The 17,675-nt window shown below is 31.2% G+C and overlaps 1 protein-coding gene across 2 annotated transcripts; it reads left to right on the forward strand.

Moving 5' to 3' along the window:
• The first annotated feature begins 8,754 nt into the window (after positions 1-8,754).
• Positions 8,755-14,045, forward strand: LOC146950079 (uncharacterized). Of its 2 annotated transcripts, none has more exons than XM_085746036.1 (7): positions 8,755-9,132; positions 9,982-10,388; positions 10,959-11,035; positions 11,462-11,498; positions 11,623-11,773; positions 12,139-12,430; positions 13,316-14,045. In XM_085746036.1, the coding sequence occupies exons 2-7, from the start codon at positions 10,025-10,027 to the stop codon at positions 13,526-13,528; spliced, it is 1,134 nt and encodes a 377-aa protein (XP_085602162.1). In that variant the 5' UTR covers positions 8,755-9,132; positions 9,982-10,024; the 3' UTR covers positions 13,529-14,045. The 2 variants fall into 2 exon arrangements, with proteins under 2 accessions (XP_085602162.1, XP_085602163.1); XM_085746037.1 differs by having other exon boundaries at positions 8,814-9,098.
• The last annotated feature ends 3,630 nt before the right edge of the window (positions 14,046-17,675 follow it).

Raw genomic sequence — 17,675 nt, forward strand, 5'->3', positions numbered from 1 at the left:
GTTTCTGGGATTTTTCTTTAAAGTAGACCTCAATCATTATGAGTTGGGTTATTAAATTTTGTTTGCTTATTGTTGAGAATAAGAAACTATATCATAATATCATTTTTGTTTCTTCTCTATACTTGTATTTGTGTTCACGCTGTGAAGCAAACCACCCACGAAATCCATAAGATTGAGACATGGATTCCGATGGCGATAGTTGCTCTATATGCCCCTGTGTTGCTCGGAAGTCCCTTCAGTTTCTAGCGGAAGATATCTTTCGATAGTGTTTTTTTTACTCCATTTTTCTTCTTCTGAAAACAGCCTATCGGAAGCTATCTTCCAATATGCTATTTTGCCTGTTTTGAGCTACATGGGGGCCTAAAGAGCAATCGCCTTCAATGCCACATCATGGAATCATTTTTTAGGCTCATCTGACTCGGATCTATTTTAGAGAACTTCTTCCTTCATCCTCTGCATATCTAAAAAACTACATTTTTGTTTGAGAGTTTTGGACGACAAAAAACTATGTTTTTTTTTTTTTTGTAAGTATACTACCAAAGTGAATTTTTGGGGTGGAAAAAGTGGTTCACCAGCTTTAATTGGAAGTTATTTGAAGATGATATCACTCCTTAAAGAATGGTTGTTTGCACCATCCAAATTCCAAAGTTGCCACAAATTGAGAGAGCAAAGGTCATATTCATGGAGGTAGCGTAAAGGGAGAAAATCTATTAAAGTTGAAAAACATGCAGATCAAATTGATTATAAAGTGATTTGTTTATTCAAACATCCACTTGGTATAGTCCATTAAACACGATCTTATTTGATTATCAAGTGATTTGTTTATTCAAATTAACACACTTTTCGCTACAATGATAAAAAGTAACCAAAATTAATATTTTTTATACTTTTTTTTTATCCAACCAAGTAAATACAATGAAACTAAATATGAGGTTGGCCAAGTGATAGCATTTTTGTTTTAAAACAAATGTATTTTTTAAATGTGATCCATTTAAGGGGTTATCCTTTCTCAACAAATATTTTTTCATACGTACCGATCAACAATTAAACATTAAACCAAATTGGTAAAGGAACTAAGCATCTACCACTTGTGCTACACTATATTGGAAAGTGATAACATTTTCTGTTCGCAAGTAGATAGAACGTGTACATAGATATTCTTTAGTGAGATACTCCCTCCGTCTCTAAATAATAGTCGTTTAAGGTTTATGCACGGGTATTAAGGAAATGATTAATTGTGTTAATTTTGATGGTAAAATTAGTATCATTTACTAAAACACCCTTATTAATTGTAGTTAATGGAGTAGTTAAGTTGGATGAAATTCAATAAATAAGGGTATAATAATGGAAAAAAATAATAAATGCTGCATTGGTATTCTAAAGTGACAATTATTTTGAGAAAAAGAAAAAATGGTAAAGAGACAATTATTGTGAGACGGAGGGAGTATTTGATTTGATCTCGTGAAAAAATAAATCTCATAGAAAGAGGTCTTACCCTCCAATTTCCGCATTGGCCTCGAACATGATTACTTCTAGTAGGAGGATACATGTGGAATTCATCTAAGTAAAACGAAATAAAATAAATTATTTTTTTGTAGTTTTGATTTTTGTTTCTAATCTATTTTGTGTACATTTTTTTTTATTGGTATGCTAATGCCATCATATCATTGTTAAAGAATCTATATTTGTTTTGCAGTAGGGGATCCTCTATGTTCACACATTAGTAGTTTAAGCTCAAAATTCAAACAAGTTTTTTTATTTTATTTTATATTTTCTTTAAAATTCAATTTACTAAGTTCAACCGTCGGATCAAGATCAGACAATATGAAGCTGTTGATTGCATTAATGTAAGGAATTTCAGATTGGAAATTTTTTGTTTCTATTGCAAGGAAACATATATGTTACTCCCTCCGTTCCTTTTTAAGTGTCACTTTTGAAGAATTTTTTTGTTCCTATTTAAGTGTCACTTTACATAGTTCAATGCAACATTAAATGTTCTTTTACTAATATTACCCTTATTTTCTTTTTAATTGTCACATTTTGACTTTTTACACAAACCAAGACAACAAATACTTTTACTACTTTTGATACAACAATTTATCCTTTTCCTATAATAACCTTAATCATTTAATACTTCATTCATATATTTCTCTCTCTACAATAAATATTTAAGGGTAATATAGGTAAAGCCACATTTAATGATACATTGGACTTTGAAAACGACAGTTAATTAGAAACAAATTTTTTATGTAAAAGTGACAATTATAAAGGAACGGAGGGAGTATTACCCTTATTTATTATTGTGGAGAGAGAAATATATGTAATAAGATATTAAATAAATAAAGTTATTATAGTAAAAATAGAAATTATTGTATCAAAAGTAGCAACATTTATTGATTGTCTTGATTTGTGTAAAATGTCAAAATGTGACAATTAAAAAGGAACGGAGGTAGTAATAGCCTACACCCAATTGTTCCAAAGTAGAATTAAAAAAGAATTGAAGATGCAAGTAAAAGTTAAAAGGCTATGAACAGATAAAACAAAAAGTAAATATGGTGTGAACAATCAAAACAAAATGTAAATAGCATTGACTAAAAGTAAACTTCCAAGAAATGTATCAAAATCACCAATGTCGGATAAAGTAACATGAAACCTGTGTAGATCTGAAGTTTTATATCCAACCGAAACTGTAAAACTTTGGACTGTTCCAGGTAAATTTTTGTCCTCCTCATTAAAAATTACTATACATCAATTAAAATATCATTATTTCCTCAAGATGACAGAATTTCTTGAGATTCTAACTACTAATAAAAAATGTACCATGTTACATGCAAAAGGGCAAACCTCACAATTCTGTCAATGTTTCCATGTATTGTGGTCCGAATCCGATCAAGATCGAACGGTCTATATCTATAATATTATGACTGCACTTCTAATCGAAAACGTGTTTGACATGTGCCAATATCCGACACCAACACACGTGACTACATTTAATGATATGATTTCCTTAAATTGCTGTCAATGTCGACGTGACAATGTCTTGTGTAGGTCACTTCAAGAAATTCGTTTTCCAACTCGGTTGGCATATCCATGAGTAAAAAATTATAGTATTATTGTAATTTTGACAAAAATTACACTTTAAACTTCAACAAATAACACAACCTACCATCTAGAACCCCAATAGCACTTGAAAGAGATTGTAAAAGACGTATTTTAGTTTAACCAGGTTGTTCCTAGTTTGAATCCAGCTTTGAAAATACAACAATGTGAGAACTGTCATCCATTATGGTCCCATCCAACTCGAGGGGTTGATCTCTACCGATACACGCAAAGATACCCGATTAAAAAAACACAATCTACCACGAGTTTGTTTCCCTTGGCAAATCAGCTAGTAGCCAAAATGCTTTGCAAAGTTTTAACTCTAAAAAACTCTCCGCAAAACATGGGCATGTGATGAAAATTATGAAGGCTATAGTACAACTACACAGCATGACATTATTCTCCATTTTCATTGAAGGTTTTCTATTTGCATTGGCGAAAGAATCGCCGCAAAGGTAGGCATTATATATGCAAACTCACCCACGCGAGATAGATAGCATTTGGACCTTGATAAGACCTATAGAATCTTTTGCATAATTATTTAATCAAAATTCCAATCTCAAAGATTAGTAACAGCCAAAATTCTTGAGACTGTGTAATCTGATATACTTGATCGAGAACGTGGAAAGATTGCAAAAAATATTAATTAGCTAGAGAGAACTCATTAGGTTAAATATGTTTTTGGTTCCTATAAATATGTCAACTTTTCGTTTTAGTCCCTCTAAAATTTTCCTTCAACTTTTAGTCCCTATAAAATTTTCAATCACTACTTTTGGTCCCTATTTTTAATTTAATTTTTGTATTTTTTAATGAAATTGTGCAGAAATGTGTAAAATATTCTAAAAAAAAATCATAAAAAAAAAATTAGAATTTTTTAACAAAACACTAATTAAATATGAATTTTTAACCGTAAAAAATATAAAAATTCATATTAAATTCATGTTTTGTTAAAAAATTCTGAATTTTTTTTGGAATGATTCTTATAATATTTTGAATTTTCTGGAAAATTTTATTAAATAATATGAATTCTACATATGAGTTTAATTTAAAAGAGGGACTAAAAGTGAAGATTGAAAATTTTAGAGGGACTAAAAGTTGAAGGAAAATTTTAGAGGGACTAAAACGAAAAGTTGACATATTTATAGGGACCAAAAACATATTTAACCCTTTACAAAATTCTAATATAGAGGGAAGGGATCAAGTCTCCACAAGGTCTATTAATTCGAATATTTTTCTTGTTTATACTTACTTGGTGTATACATCTTTGATTAAGTCTCTTCATGTTGTATAGAGGAATATTTGACCCTAGTGGTTTTTAATTATTTGGGCTAGTGGTTTTTTTTCTTAATGATAAATGTTAGTAGGTTAATTATGATGTTAGTTTTCTCCTTGTCAAGACATAAACCCTAAATTTTTAACTTCTCAACTCTTAAATCTCTTAGCTCAAACCAGTTGAGCTACCTAAACCCATCTATTATTTGCACCAGAGAGAACTCGTTCAAATATAATATTTATTTCATTTTTCTTTATTTATAACAAGTTCTCTCCACTAAAAATAATCATATTCGAGCACACTTTATTTGAACTTTGAATCACCACGTTGTAGGAGAATAGTGTCTTTCACTAGACTCAACTCCCATTTGGTTATTGTTTTTAATATATTCTTAAGTCCTAAGTTATATATTTGCTTACATATATAATCTACCGATTGAATAAATAAGATGATGAAATTTCCTTTCCGTTGAAATTTCACAAAATTCTTGTAATAGTTTTTATGATTTGATATTGAATAGTATGAAAGCACCTTATTGTATTTTATATTGATAGAGAAAAGGACCCTGGTTAATTTTCTAGAAGTCTATGTTTAAGGAATATTAAAATGTGAGTAAACAAACGGAATTTTAGAATGAAAACCAATTCTTTTTTTTTCCTTCTTCTGCTTGACAGAAAAATGGGAACGAATAGCCTATATATAGTACGGTAAAGGTCTTTAATTATAAATAGTTTGACTGAATAAGAGAAACATTGTTCATATAATTCTATTTTATGCAATCATTTCATAAAAAAAAAAGTATATTTAATCATCTAATTACATATGGAATATTTTATCAGGTTTATTGCACATTTGATCTGCTAAATATTGTGATTGTGCCATTTTAACACTATTTTTTCCTTTAAAAAAAACACTATTTTTTTAATGCAATTTTGACATCTTATATTTTCTACCTTTGTGATTTAGTAGTTCCCTCCCAATTTTCTCCGAATTTTGTACTCTCATAAGATTATTTATTGATGTGACACCCAACTTTCTCAGCTTGGGTGGCTTTTGTTTAAAATTAATTAGAAAAAAAGCCATAAAGCAACTCGTACAATTGAATGCGAATCAAATCTCTAATTAGGGTTTCCATTTTTTTGGGTGTTTTTAGATATTATTTTTATAGAAAGTTACACAATGAGAGTTGAATGCCACATCAATAAATAATGGCACCTGGGCATAACTTTGAAGTAAAATTGAGAGGGCAGCTATCAAATCACAAAAAGAAAAATGTAAGTTGCCAAAATCGCTCAAAATAAGTGGAGGGTCAAAATTGCAAAATTGTGATACTTACTTGCTATGTAGTTATATTTTTGTGACTGTATTTTATGAAATTTGCTGATATGTGTAGTATGAAATTCAAAAAAAATATTAAAATTAGTTGAAAAGGAGGAAGAAAATGACTTCACTACTAAATTAAAAAAAAAAAAAAAAAGTGTCCCTATGCATAAAATGTCTGGAAGACCACCATGCAAATTGAATGTAAATTATGTAAACAAATTCAATTAAAAAAAATTATATGGTGTTACGTAGTAGTCCTTTGCCAACGGGCAAAAGATATTATTAATCATGATATAATAATAAATTAAACCCATAATTCTGAAAAAGATTCTTTGGTACTCTGCAAGTGTTCCTAAATTAAACAACATGTCAACTCCCATGCAAAGAAAATGACAAATAAGAAATATTTTTGTATAAGTCGGTACGTAGAGCAATAGAATTCTCTTATTTTCTCTTTTGAAAAAGAGAATTCTCTTTTTTCTTGTAAATCCACACGAGAATCGATTTCTTCTTCCTTGTGTAATCTTTCTAATCCAAATTGATTTGTTTAATCTTCGAATATTTGTCTTTACTTAGTTTCTCTCTCCCAATGCAGCTTGCATACATTTCTAGTCAAATTTAGGTGTCTTGTAGCTAAAACCTAATCTTGAAAATGATTCCTTATTGGGACCTACACTCTAGCTGCAAGGATTGTTGAATAATAATATTTTATAATAATTATAATAATCTTCATGATCGATCTCATAGTCATGACAAATGGCTTGAATTCTCTCTAAGATGCTCGAGAAAGTAAATTCTTGGACAATAGGGAAAACCATCCACTAAATGAGACATTTTGAGGGAATATCAAATTTCATATAACTCTGTCGTATTTACCATGCATGCATGGATTGTATCATCTTAATTAGGGTTTAAAACTTGAAATGTCGATGCACCTTTAAAGACAATTGATAAAACTAACCGAATTGAACGATATAACTATAAAGCAAGTCTTCTTTACAACAAATAATTAATTAATAATTTTTATGCATTGTTGAAAGAAAGAAAAAAAAACGAATAAACAACTAAATTTCAATTTTATTGCTAATTTTGACCAAGTATACGATAGTTTACTTTCTAAATACAATAAACAAAGAAATTACAATAAAAGAAGTTAGTTCTAAAACGAATGTACAAAGAAATTCCTATCTAACTTTGGCATAAGTACATGATAGTTTACATTCTCAATCACTTGATAATATCTTCCAATATCATTGTATTTGTGCGAGTTTGTCCAAATCCACAAAATTATTGATGATTAATTCTTACAAAGTCTACAATACATGAACTCAAATTGTCGTGGATTCGGACAAAATCACACCAATGAAACAAAGATGTGTGGAGCACAGGAAGAAGTAATCAATGAGTAAAATGGCCTCAAGCAACAACAACAAAATAGACATAAATCTGTGTAGAGCGAAACCACAAGCATAATCAAAGTAATCAAGATAAGCAGTGAAAGAAGGAAACAAACACACCAATATTGTTTAGCCAGTTCGGTTCAATCTAACATACATCTAGGGGAGAGAGCAACTCTTCAATCCACTAAGATGAAAGTGATACAAAGAGGTTACAAGAAATTAGCTTAAAAGCTTATAAAGAACAAGACCTAATTTCTACCTATTTTTCAAGTCACCCACACTCTCAATGAATTCTAAGAGAAAACACTATTTGATGCTTTTTATCCTTCCAATGGTGATTACAATGTTTTCCAACCCAAAAGAACCTCACTACAAAGACACTAAACTCTAAAGTTACCTCATTTGTATTTTCCAAGTTTCTCTCTCTAACCCACACACAAAACATGAAGAATGAAGTCTTATATAGTGACATGGCACCAAGGCATCGTGCCACGTTGCCATCCATCGTGCCATGATGGAGTTGGTAACAATACTTGAACTTATCTCCTCTATCGTGCCACAATTTTTCAGTGACAGCCTCCCAGAAACACCCAAAATCGTGCCACGATTCCATCCAAACGTACCACGATTTTTCCAGTACTTCAATCATCAAATTTTGAGTCAATTTTCAACACAAATATTTATGCTATTTACAAATCCAGCTAGAGTGGTCGTTATAGGGCATAACACAGTTCCTAATTATGTGTGGCTAGATAGAAGTGTGGAATCTAACTGACTTTGGCCTTGGCAGCATGCACCTTTTCTTTCCCACTCTTACAATTAATTAACATCCTCCCCCAAATATGTCATTGTGAATGAACTAGGGTGAAGGAAGTTACATTGATTATTCTCATATGTTCAAACAAATTTATGCAACTTCATATTCCCTTTCTTGAGTATGAAAAGAAGAACTTTTCCGCATGCATTATTTAAGATTCAAATAGGTAAAAGTAAAACTTATGAGAGTGATGTGTATTTGTGAACCACTAGCCTAGAGCTAAGATTTATAAGTCTTGGTCAATATACGCCTATATATGGTAGTACAATTTAAGAAATTTTTTTTTTATTAAATAAAAACAAATGGGAGCTATCAGCAACAGAGGTCAACTAATACTACTAGTAAATACAATAAAGATTATCACGGAGAGAGAAAATAGAAAAGTAGTCAAAGAAAAGTTGGAAAGATAATAAAAAGGTAAGAAAATCACATGATTCTTAATAGTCCAAGATAAGGGTCATACGTGTGCCTTGATCTCTTTTGTTGTTAATTCTTAGCTACCTATGTAGCTACTTTTTTTTTTTTTTGAAGGAACCTATGTAGCTACTTGTTAACTCCTCAAATGTTTCAAACAACCTAATTCTTAAAGAAATTGTTCTAAAATAAGTCACACTTTTGATTTTCAATGTAATTATATAGATTAATTTTTTAATTATTCCATCCTATTAATAATTGATAAAAAAAATACATAATTTAGCAATAGTATTATTCTCTCTCTTTTATTTATACAATTTTCTTAATTTATTTAAAATAATCAAATAGAAAAACATTTAGGGACAGTGGAGTAAGATCTAAAAACTAATGAAAATTAATTAAATCAGAAACACACATATATACAAGTGGTTATTGTCCGACCATTGTCTTCTACATATATATACTATTTTATGATATTTGAATATTTGTAAGAATATTTGATGTGCCTATGGTATTATATGCTTTAATTATTTTCCTTACATTCCAACCAGCTAGCTACTTCCATTGCTCAAAACACAAATTAAAAAGAAACCTTACCACGTAGGGTTTTCCCCCTCACCATCAACAGATACATTTGGATCAACAAATATGAGTCAGTTGCAAAGTTGATACAGGATTCTCCAAATTAAAGATATAATAGGCTTTATTGGATCTTGGAAACAAAAATTGGCTATATAGCACCTTCCAATCATCTGTAGAAGTTATCTTGGAAGTGAGTTGTAAAGCTTCACTCACCCTCATCAATGGTTTGCACATAGCTACATCTCTATATCTCTCTCTCTCTCTCTCTCTCTCTCTCTCTCTCTCTCTCTATCTCTATCTCTCTCTCTCAATCTCTCTCTCACACACACATCACATATATTGACTTTTTAGGAATTTTTTTTTTTTGCATCAATTAGAAATTTTATTCTCTCAATCATCTGGTTTCATTTCTTGATTTCTACTTCTACTAGTTTTGGATTTAATCTTCTTACACTCCCATCAATTAGAAATAAATTGAGGATATAATTTGCTTTATAGTATTTTCTTTTTAGATAAAAAAAATTAATTAAGAGAATAAAACCAATACTTCAACCCGTATACAAATCAAACAATGGAAATTTTATCTAATTAATTAATAATTGAAGTTCATATGTGAGAATTAGACTATATTGTTCCCATCTTCTGCATACAACCCTCAATTTTCAAAATGATTTTTTTTTAAAGAATAATGATCATTTTTTTTTAAAAATATAACAAAAATGGTCTTTAAACACACATAATTTAACATTTATATATCAAGTACTATTTCCCGTACTTTTTTATAAACAAGTATCTTATAGGTTTGATGCACTCTTCAACGTAACAATTTTCAAATTGTAAGTTTACATAGGTGTGGAATTCCAAGACTTAGGAACAAGCACAAGGTTTAATAAATTTTGGAACAAATGTAACAAAACATGAATCTTTCTAAAACACAACATGGTGTCTCTATAAAAAAAATGCATTTATAATCTTTGCCCAAATATTTAACTAACATATCTTGGTTCCATATAATACGATAGTTATATTGAAGAATTACAAACTTATGTTGGCTCAATTTTTTTGTCTACTAGGAAACAACAGAGTAATTAGAAGAAGAAATTTGAACATAAATTAATGGCGGAGATTCACATACCTAGCAAAGATGTCAAGAGTGAAAGTAGTAGCGGTATCGGAGCAAAACCTGCCTCTTTACCGATTCGAAGAAAACGTTCGTTCTTCGATTTAAACGAAGAAGCCGTGGACGATGGAGATGATCATGTGATAGTGATAAGTGAAGGCCCTTGTGGTGAAATAAGCAACAATGAGATATCATCACAAGAAGGGAATTTGAGTAGCAATAATAATTCTAGTGAAGAAGGAAAAGGGCGTGGAAGTACGGTTAGGCAATATGTGAGGTCGAAAATGCCTAGGCTTCGTTGGACTCCTGATCTTCATTTATCTTTTGTGCATGCTGTTGAGAGGCTTGGAGGGCAAGAAAGTAAGTGTGACTCATTTCATTCTTATGAACATAAATTTATCATTACCTTTGGCGACCAATGAAACAACTTATGAGTTCTGTATTTGTTGGGTTCAAGTGTGAGCGATTAGTCATACATCAATTATGAATGTGCTAAACGTTGGATATATAAGATCGAAAGATGACTTATATACCTAATGTATTACGATTCTGAATGGAGATGTAGTATTTTCCTCTCTTGGTCTTGGAACATTGGTCATTTGTTGTTCTCGATGCTCCATTGAACTCCCCGACAATATTGATCTCTGAATTATATCTTTAGGAAGTAGTTCTTTTTGGTGTCATGGTTAATTTGTGTGTTTTCTACCGGACATTAATCAACCCCCTGAACTGGTCTTGACACTCCTTTTAACGTCCCAACTCTTACTATAATATGGATCCCTATCAACTGTTTCTCATTTTTGTAATTTCTTTGTTTATGAGTTGAAGTACTATTTACACTTAATCTTATATAGATATGGATTTGCATTATTCTAAAATTTAATGTATTTATTTTGAGGGTTTTTAGTTAACAATATTGGATATATGTAGGAGCAACACCCAAGTTAGTTCTCCAGTTAATGAATGTGAGAGGACTTAGCATTGCACATGTGAAGAGTCATTTGCAGGTAATATATATTCTTGTATAGGAGAAGTTGATTTATGAACAACACTTAGGAATCGAGGTTACACAATTTATTGCTTAATTAACTGTTATGAAGCACATACACTCCTTTGATTAGGCGTGTCCCAGTGTTGGACACGTGTGTCCGACACCGACGCCTATAATTACACTAAATTATGTGATTTTCTCACATTATTAACGGTGTCGGCGTGTCAGTGTTTGTGTCGTATCCGGTGTTTGTGCTCATGCTTCATAGATTAATTGTGTTTGTAATGGGTTAGAGTATCCCTTTTATTCTTTTATTTTTGTGTCACTTTTGCGAATACAAAATACTATGTTGAGTTGAGAAACATGCCCTTTGGGAATGTCTTTTTCTTTTGTATTCTATCTTTCTTATAACGTTTTAATTATGATTTTTTTGGAGGTTCAGATGTACCGGAGTAAAAAGCTTGATGAGTCTGGCCAAGGTATATTTCAGAACCTTAATATTGTTAGCAAAATCATGTTTTATACGAAGTGTGCCTATTCGATGTTTCCAAGGGTTTTATCCATCACATGCATGATTTAATATTCATTTTTGTTTTATTTCAGTTTTGTCCCAAAAAAATAGAGCAATGCAAGGAAGGCATCACATTATGGATATGTATGGACACTTTGGTGTTGAAAGCAACTATTTGCACCCATCGTCTCCTCTACTGAAACAACCATCATATAATGAAATCAAAGCTCATGACACTTCAAGGTATAGTATCTAAAAAAAACTTTAAGATTATTTATATTTTTATGCACTACAAATGTAATTATATTTTGATGTACACTTCCGAACCCTAAAGTTTGGGTATGATATCCCAACATTCAATCATTTAATGTCATATTTTTTTTATATTTAACTATTTTAAATTAATTTTACCATACCCTACAAAACTTTAGGGTACTAAAGCATTTCCCAAATATTTTGCACTATTACTAATCTAAAACAATACAATGAAAACCATTACATATTTTTCTTATATAATTATTATAGTGAAAATTTGAAATAAAATAGAAACATTTAAAACATGGATATGAAATTAATTTTGATAATTCTTTAATGTGTTAATTTTGTAGATTTCATGAGAGTGGGCTTTTCAATAATAATCACGTGATCTTCAGATCAAGTTCAGTGTGGGACAAAGATTTTTCACATCTATTTGATGTAAAGGATGCAATTACAAGAAATAATATTGCACCTATTAGGTCTAGCCAAGTAAGTCAATTACTACCCGAATCAAAAAGCTTATCTCAAGGGGATGATAATGGTGCAAAACATTTTCCATGGAGCACCTTTTCTAGTTCTATCAATTATCAACACAGCTCTTGCAGTCCTATCTTCACTGAGTACACAATGTTTGGTTCTGAGGTAATTTTGTATGTCCTTCTATAAGTTTTTAAGTGAAATTTATTTCAGATAGATATACTTAACTATATAGGGCCAACTCTATGGTACACAAGGATGAGATATAATAAACTACATACCTAACTAAACTAAATAAATGAAATATGATGAGATATAATAATCCAATGATATTTAAGAAAGCTTATGCATGATGCGATACTAATTTGTTTGTGCACGTTTGACAAAACCTAACTATGGTTCATGTCATATTTACTGTAAGGTTCTCATTAATAAGTTTTTTTTTTCTTCACTTTCATCCCTTCTAAAGATGTTTTTATCCCTTAAATATGTTATCTTTTGAAGTTGAGTTTTATATTTTGCACAAGTTTGATTGCACAAGTAAGTGGCATGCATCTAATAACTTATATGATCGTACAAGTTATCTTTGTACTTTCTTTCAAGTTATCTAATTTTTTTTTAAAAAGGAATCTACATTTAATTTTTGTATGTCCTTCCTCCTATAAGTTTTTAAACGAAATTTCATATATACTTAATTATATAGGGCCAACTCAATAGTGCACAAGGAACAAATGTCTTGCAATATGTACAAATAATTGGATTAATAAATCTCTCTACTAAATTAATTGAAATAAGATGAGATATAACGATCTAATGATGCAAAATAAACTTATGCATGATGCAATACTAATGTGTTTGTATACATTAGACAACTTATTTATAGTTCGTGTCATATTTATTGTAAGGTTCTCATTAATAAGTTCTTTTTAGATCTTCTTTCACTTTCCATCCATTCTAAAGATGGTTTTATCTCTAAAATATGTAATCTTTTGAAGTTGATTTTTGTATTTTGCACTAGTTAAAAAAGTGTTTGTTTCTTTTGAATTTTAGGTACACGATAAAAAAGATCAAATGCAAGAATCCATACATCAAACTCAAGTATCAAAGCAAAGTTATGTTACAACCCAATTAAAAAAGTTGAATGAGAAGAAAGAGTCATCAAATTTCCTAGAGCTAAAGCTAAGTCGAGATTCAGAAAGTGAACAAGAAACCAGTACAATACTTTCTCTTTCATTGTTCTCGTCATCCTCCAATTCAAAGTGATGAGAAACAATATTTAGTGAAAAACACACAAAAAAGACCATGTTGAGCTAGAGTGTTGATGTGTTTACAAAGTTGTGCACATGTATGTCATTTGGGCTGAGTACTTAAGATCTGACCATGTCAAATAGGAGAAATTCTAATATGGTCACATGACCAAATAAAAAGTGTTTGGTCACACACACATAAAGAAATATTTTTTTAATAATAGAGAGGAAATTGATAAAAAAAATGATTGAATATTTTAAGGACCATCTTTTTATGTGTGTGTATCCAAACATTATTGATTTGGTCTTGTGACCATGTAAGAATACCTCGTCAAATAGAGCATTGGAGTGAGATCTTTTAAGTACTTGCTTTATTGGACCACATTTATATATGCATGCAAAGGACTTTTTTGTGAATTTTTGAACTAATTAATTTGGCTATTGTTATTTGAATTTAGAAACAATGCCACAATTAATTTGTATGTTGGACCATTGACTCAATAGAAGTGAATGTCTTGGGAAGTAGATTGAAATGATTGTGACACATTTAGCATTTAGTTCCTACAATAATATTATCAACTATGGCTATTCTTGGAGTGATGAGGATTAGTTTAAATAATTCTTCCTTTTGTTGAGGATGATTAAAATCAGAATGATATTAAGTTAATGAAAATGTATTATGTGTGCATAATGTGTGAGTCAGAGATGCAAATCACTAGAGTAGGGATTAAGAAGATTCATATTGCTGTGATTTCGGATGAAAAATCACATCAATATTTTAACGTGTAGAGCAAAATTGACAGCATAGGAAACCAAAGGGATCAAACAAGCATAGACAGTGCCGGATTTTGTCTACAAATTGTTACTAGGTTGAGTCAAGATGAGGTCGCTCTCTTTAAGATGTTTCGTGGCACTGCCTAAAATTGTGCAATGCAGACTATTAACCACGCCGCCTCTAGGATAAAACAAGTCCAACTATAACTGTTCGATTAACTACTGCACTGTAGAAAATCGTTCGAGAATTACACCATCAAATATGGCTATTAAGGCCACTCAAATTTAATACTGAAACCACTGTAATATGGTATTGCATGGATTCTTGAACGATTGTCCCAACTGTTATGAATATTCTCTAGTACCTTTGTATTAATTGTTGTTCCATAAGGTGAATGAATGAATGATTAAATTTTGTGCTTTAACTTCCGTAGGAATGCCTAACTCAAATTTTGTGTAGCCTACTTATCCAAATATTATCCCACCTTCACCTAAGCCCCGTTATAACCCTTAAAGACCTCAAAGTGTGCATTGACATTGATTTTGATTGACGTTTAGAAACTTTTCAAGCATATGGTAATATGTAGATTGCATGTCGACTGTGAACCATATTCAATTTGTTGCGTGGAGTTGTGAATTGGTGGATGCGAACAAGTCAAACTAGCTTATCTTTAGCTAGTAAGGTGTTGAACTTTTGGAAGTATTATTTGATCAGGTTATTGTTATTTTACTGTCGACTATCAATGTGTAAATGAATTCCTTGAGGACAAGGAATGGTTTAAGTTTGGGGTTGTGATGACATGCTGTCATTGCGTAATTTTTAGGACTTATTTGACAATTTTATAGAGTTCTCAAGCAACTATAAGGGTCCAAGAGTGTCACAACAGAAAGAAAACATCAAAGTATCAAAGGCTTACAATCGCGGCGCGTTTGTTCATAGCGTGACGCGATTTGGAGGAACAGAGAGACATGATTTTCAAGCTAGTCAAATCGTGACGCGTTGGTATCTGGCGTGACGCGATTAAGAAGAAGGATCCAGATGGACTCGAGGTTTTCAAGTCATCGTGACGCGATTGGAAGGAAACGCGGCGCGATTTAAGCTTTAGGAAATATTTCCTATATAAACAGAAGTCAGTCTAAGAAACAGGGGTTACGATTTTGGAGAATAAAAGTGCGATTTTGAGACCTGAAGACTGCTGGAAGAGCGATTTCATCATCCTTTACTCAGTTCATGTATGTTTTAATTATTTCATTGATTATGCTATTTGTAAACTCGATTATGAGTAGCTAAATCTCTCAGAGATTAGGTCAGAGATGAATCTATGTAACCCTAATTGTTCCATGTTGCTGTGAAACTCTATTCATTATTAATGAATTTCTAGTTTTTATTCAATTCAATTGTTCTTAATGCTTTTTGTATCCTGATCAAATATAAACATGATTTAGTGAAATCGAATGACTACTGACCATAGCTTTCGACTTAGACCTAATTGAATTGTTCTAATAAACATGGTTAGTCTAGGAATGGATAATCGTTTGTTAGTGATATTAGGTTAACGTTCGTTAAACCTTCAAAGATTATTAGACCACCTAAGGAATTAGGGGTTGTAGTTTAAGAAGAGGGTCCTAACTCAAGGGATTGATTAGGGCTAATTTGTTAACTATCGTGAAACTAGAGAATCATTAGTAATAATAGGTGCAGTAACCAATTAGGGGAACATAGAGGATTCGACGGACCTAATCTCATCTCTCTCCATATTTTCTTAACCAATCTTTATTTTCTATTATTTGATTTCATAAAATCAAACCAAATCTTCTGCCTAGTGGCAAATCAAAAATAACTTTTATACATCCTATTTCTATAACGCAATTGAATTATTGAGATTAAAATAGTCCTTGTGGGATCGATATTTTTACTACTTCGATAGTTATTGGTACACTTGCCAATCTTCTATCAATGCTCTTAAGACCATTCTTAATTCTGAAGGGACATTATACCGAAAAAGGGGCTATGGTTTTAAGAACATTCTTAATTCTGAAGGGACAGAAAAAAGAGATGAGGAGAATAACAACTCGTCAACACAAGCTGGAGGGAGAAGAGAGAAAGAGTTATCGACAACTCAATAGAACTCTTTGATGTATTTTTTGAACTAGGTGAGCTCTCCTTTTATAGGAAGAGTTTGTAACTAACTTGGAGAAACTTAAGAATTAAGTAAATTTAAAAATTAAGCAACCCTCAGATCAACTCAAGTAACAAACTAATCAGATAAGTTCAAAAAGAAGCTGACCCACAAAATTAGATAATGAAACAAACTAATGAATGAAAGATATGAAATTCAGTTGGATTCTCAATCTTATCAAAATCAATATAAGCTAAAATTATGGAAAGTGATATCCATTAGTTACCAATAAATCTTATGTATATGTAGTAGTTTTTATAGGAAAAAGGGTCACAAATCATTATCAAAAGTTCTCACACTCGAATTATTCAAGCACATAGAGAGAAAAGAGTCGGAATGTATGTAACATGATTTGATGTGCCACATTTCATTTTATGCAATGCAATTTACATTTTCTTAAGTGTTTTTGCCTTTAAATGCAAAGTCCTTTCTTACTTTAATTTCAAACATCCTACTGATTTCTGTCGAAAGACGGTTATCTTCATCATAAAAACGGTTTCCTTCATCTTGTTCATAAAAAAACTCATGAATATGATGAATGTTCGTATAATATAGTTTCTGAGAAACATTTGCACAACAAGTCCTACGATTTCTAGTCTGATCCTGCAAGCAACGTTTTAAAACTAGTATTATTGTTTACCAAAACCACCGGTAAACAACAGGGGAACAAAATGATGTGCACGGACCGTGCACCCCACAGGCATGGCCATGCACCTCTTCAGATGCTCCGTTTTAGCAGTTTTGAAACCAAGCACGGTCGTGGGCTTCATTAGCACGACCGTGCACATTATTCAGTCATGATTTAATGCTGAAAATTCTTGTAATTTGCCTATTAATGCCTTGTAATATGAGTTTAATGTCTTGTTGAGGTTCTAGGCTATAAATAGGGTTCATATCAGAGTTGTAATCATCTTAGAATACTTGTAAACTTACTATAGTGGAATCAAAGTTCTACATTTTGGTCCAAGTTCTTTTGCTTTAGTTTTTCTGCATTTTTACATTCTTGCTATTTACTTTTATGTTCTTTACAATTCCAACAATTTATATTCAGTCATTTACAATTATGCAATTCATTTCTATGTGTTTTAATTTATATCTGTTGTCTACGATGATCATAGGTTTGTCTAGTCTTGGGATTGTTGGAATGATCTAATTATCTAATCCTATTCAAACCAAGTCTAGACTCTATTTTATTACAATTTGTTTTCT

This window comes from Medicago sativa, chromosome 2, assembly GCF_051527215.1.
Source record: "Medicago sativa cultivar Bolivia chromosome 2, Bolivia_mono, whole genome shotgun sequence".
NCBI lineage: Eukaryota > Viridiplantae > Streptophyta > Magnoliopsida > Fabales > Fabaceae > Medicago > Medicago sativa.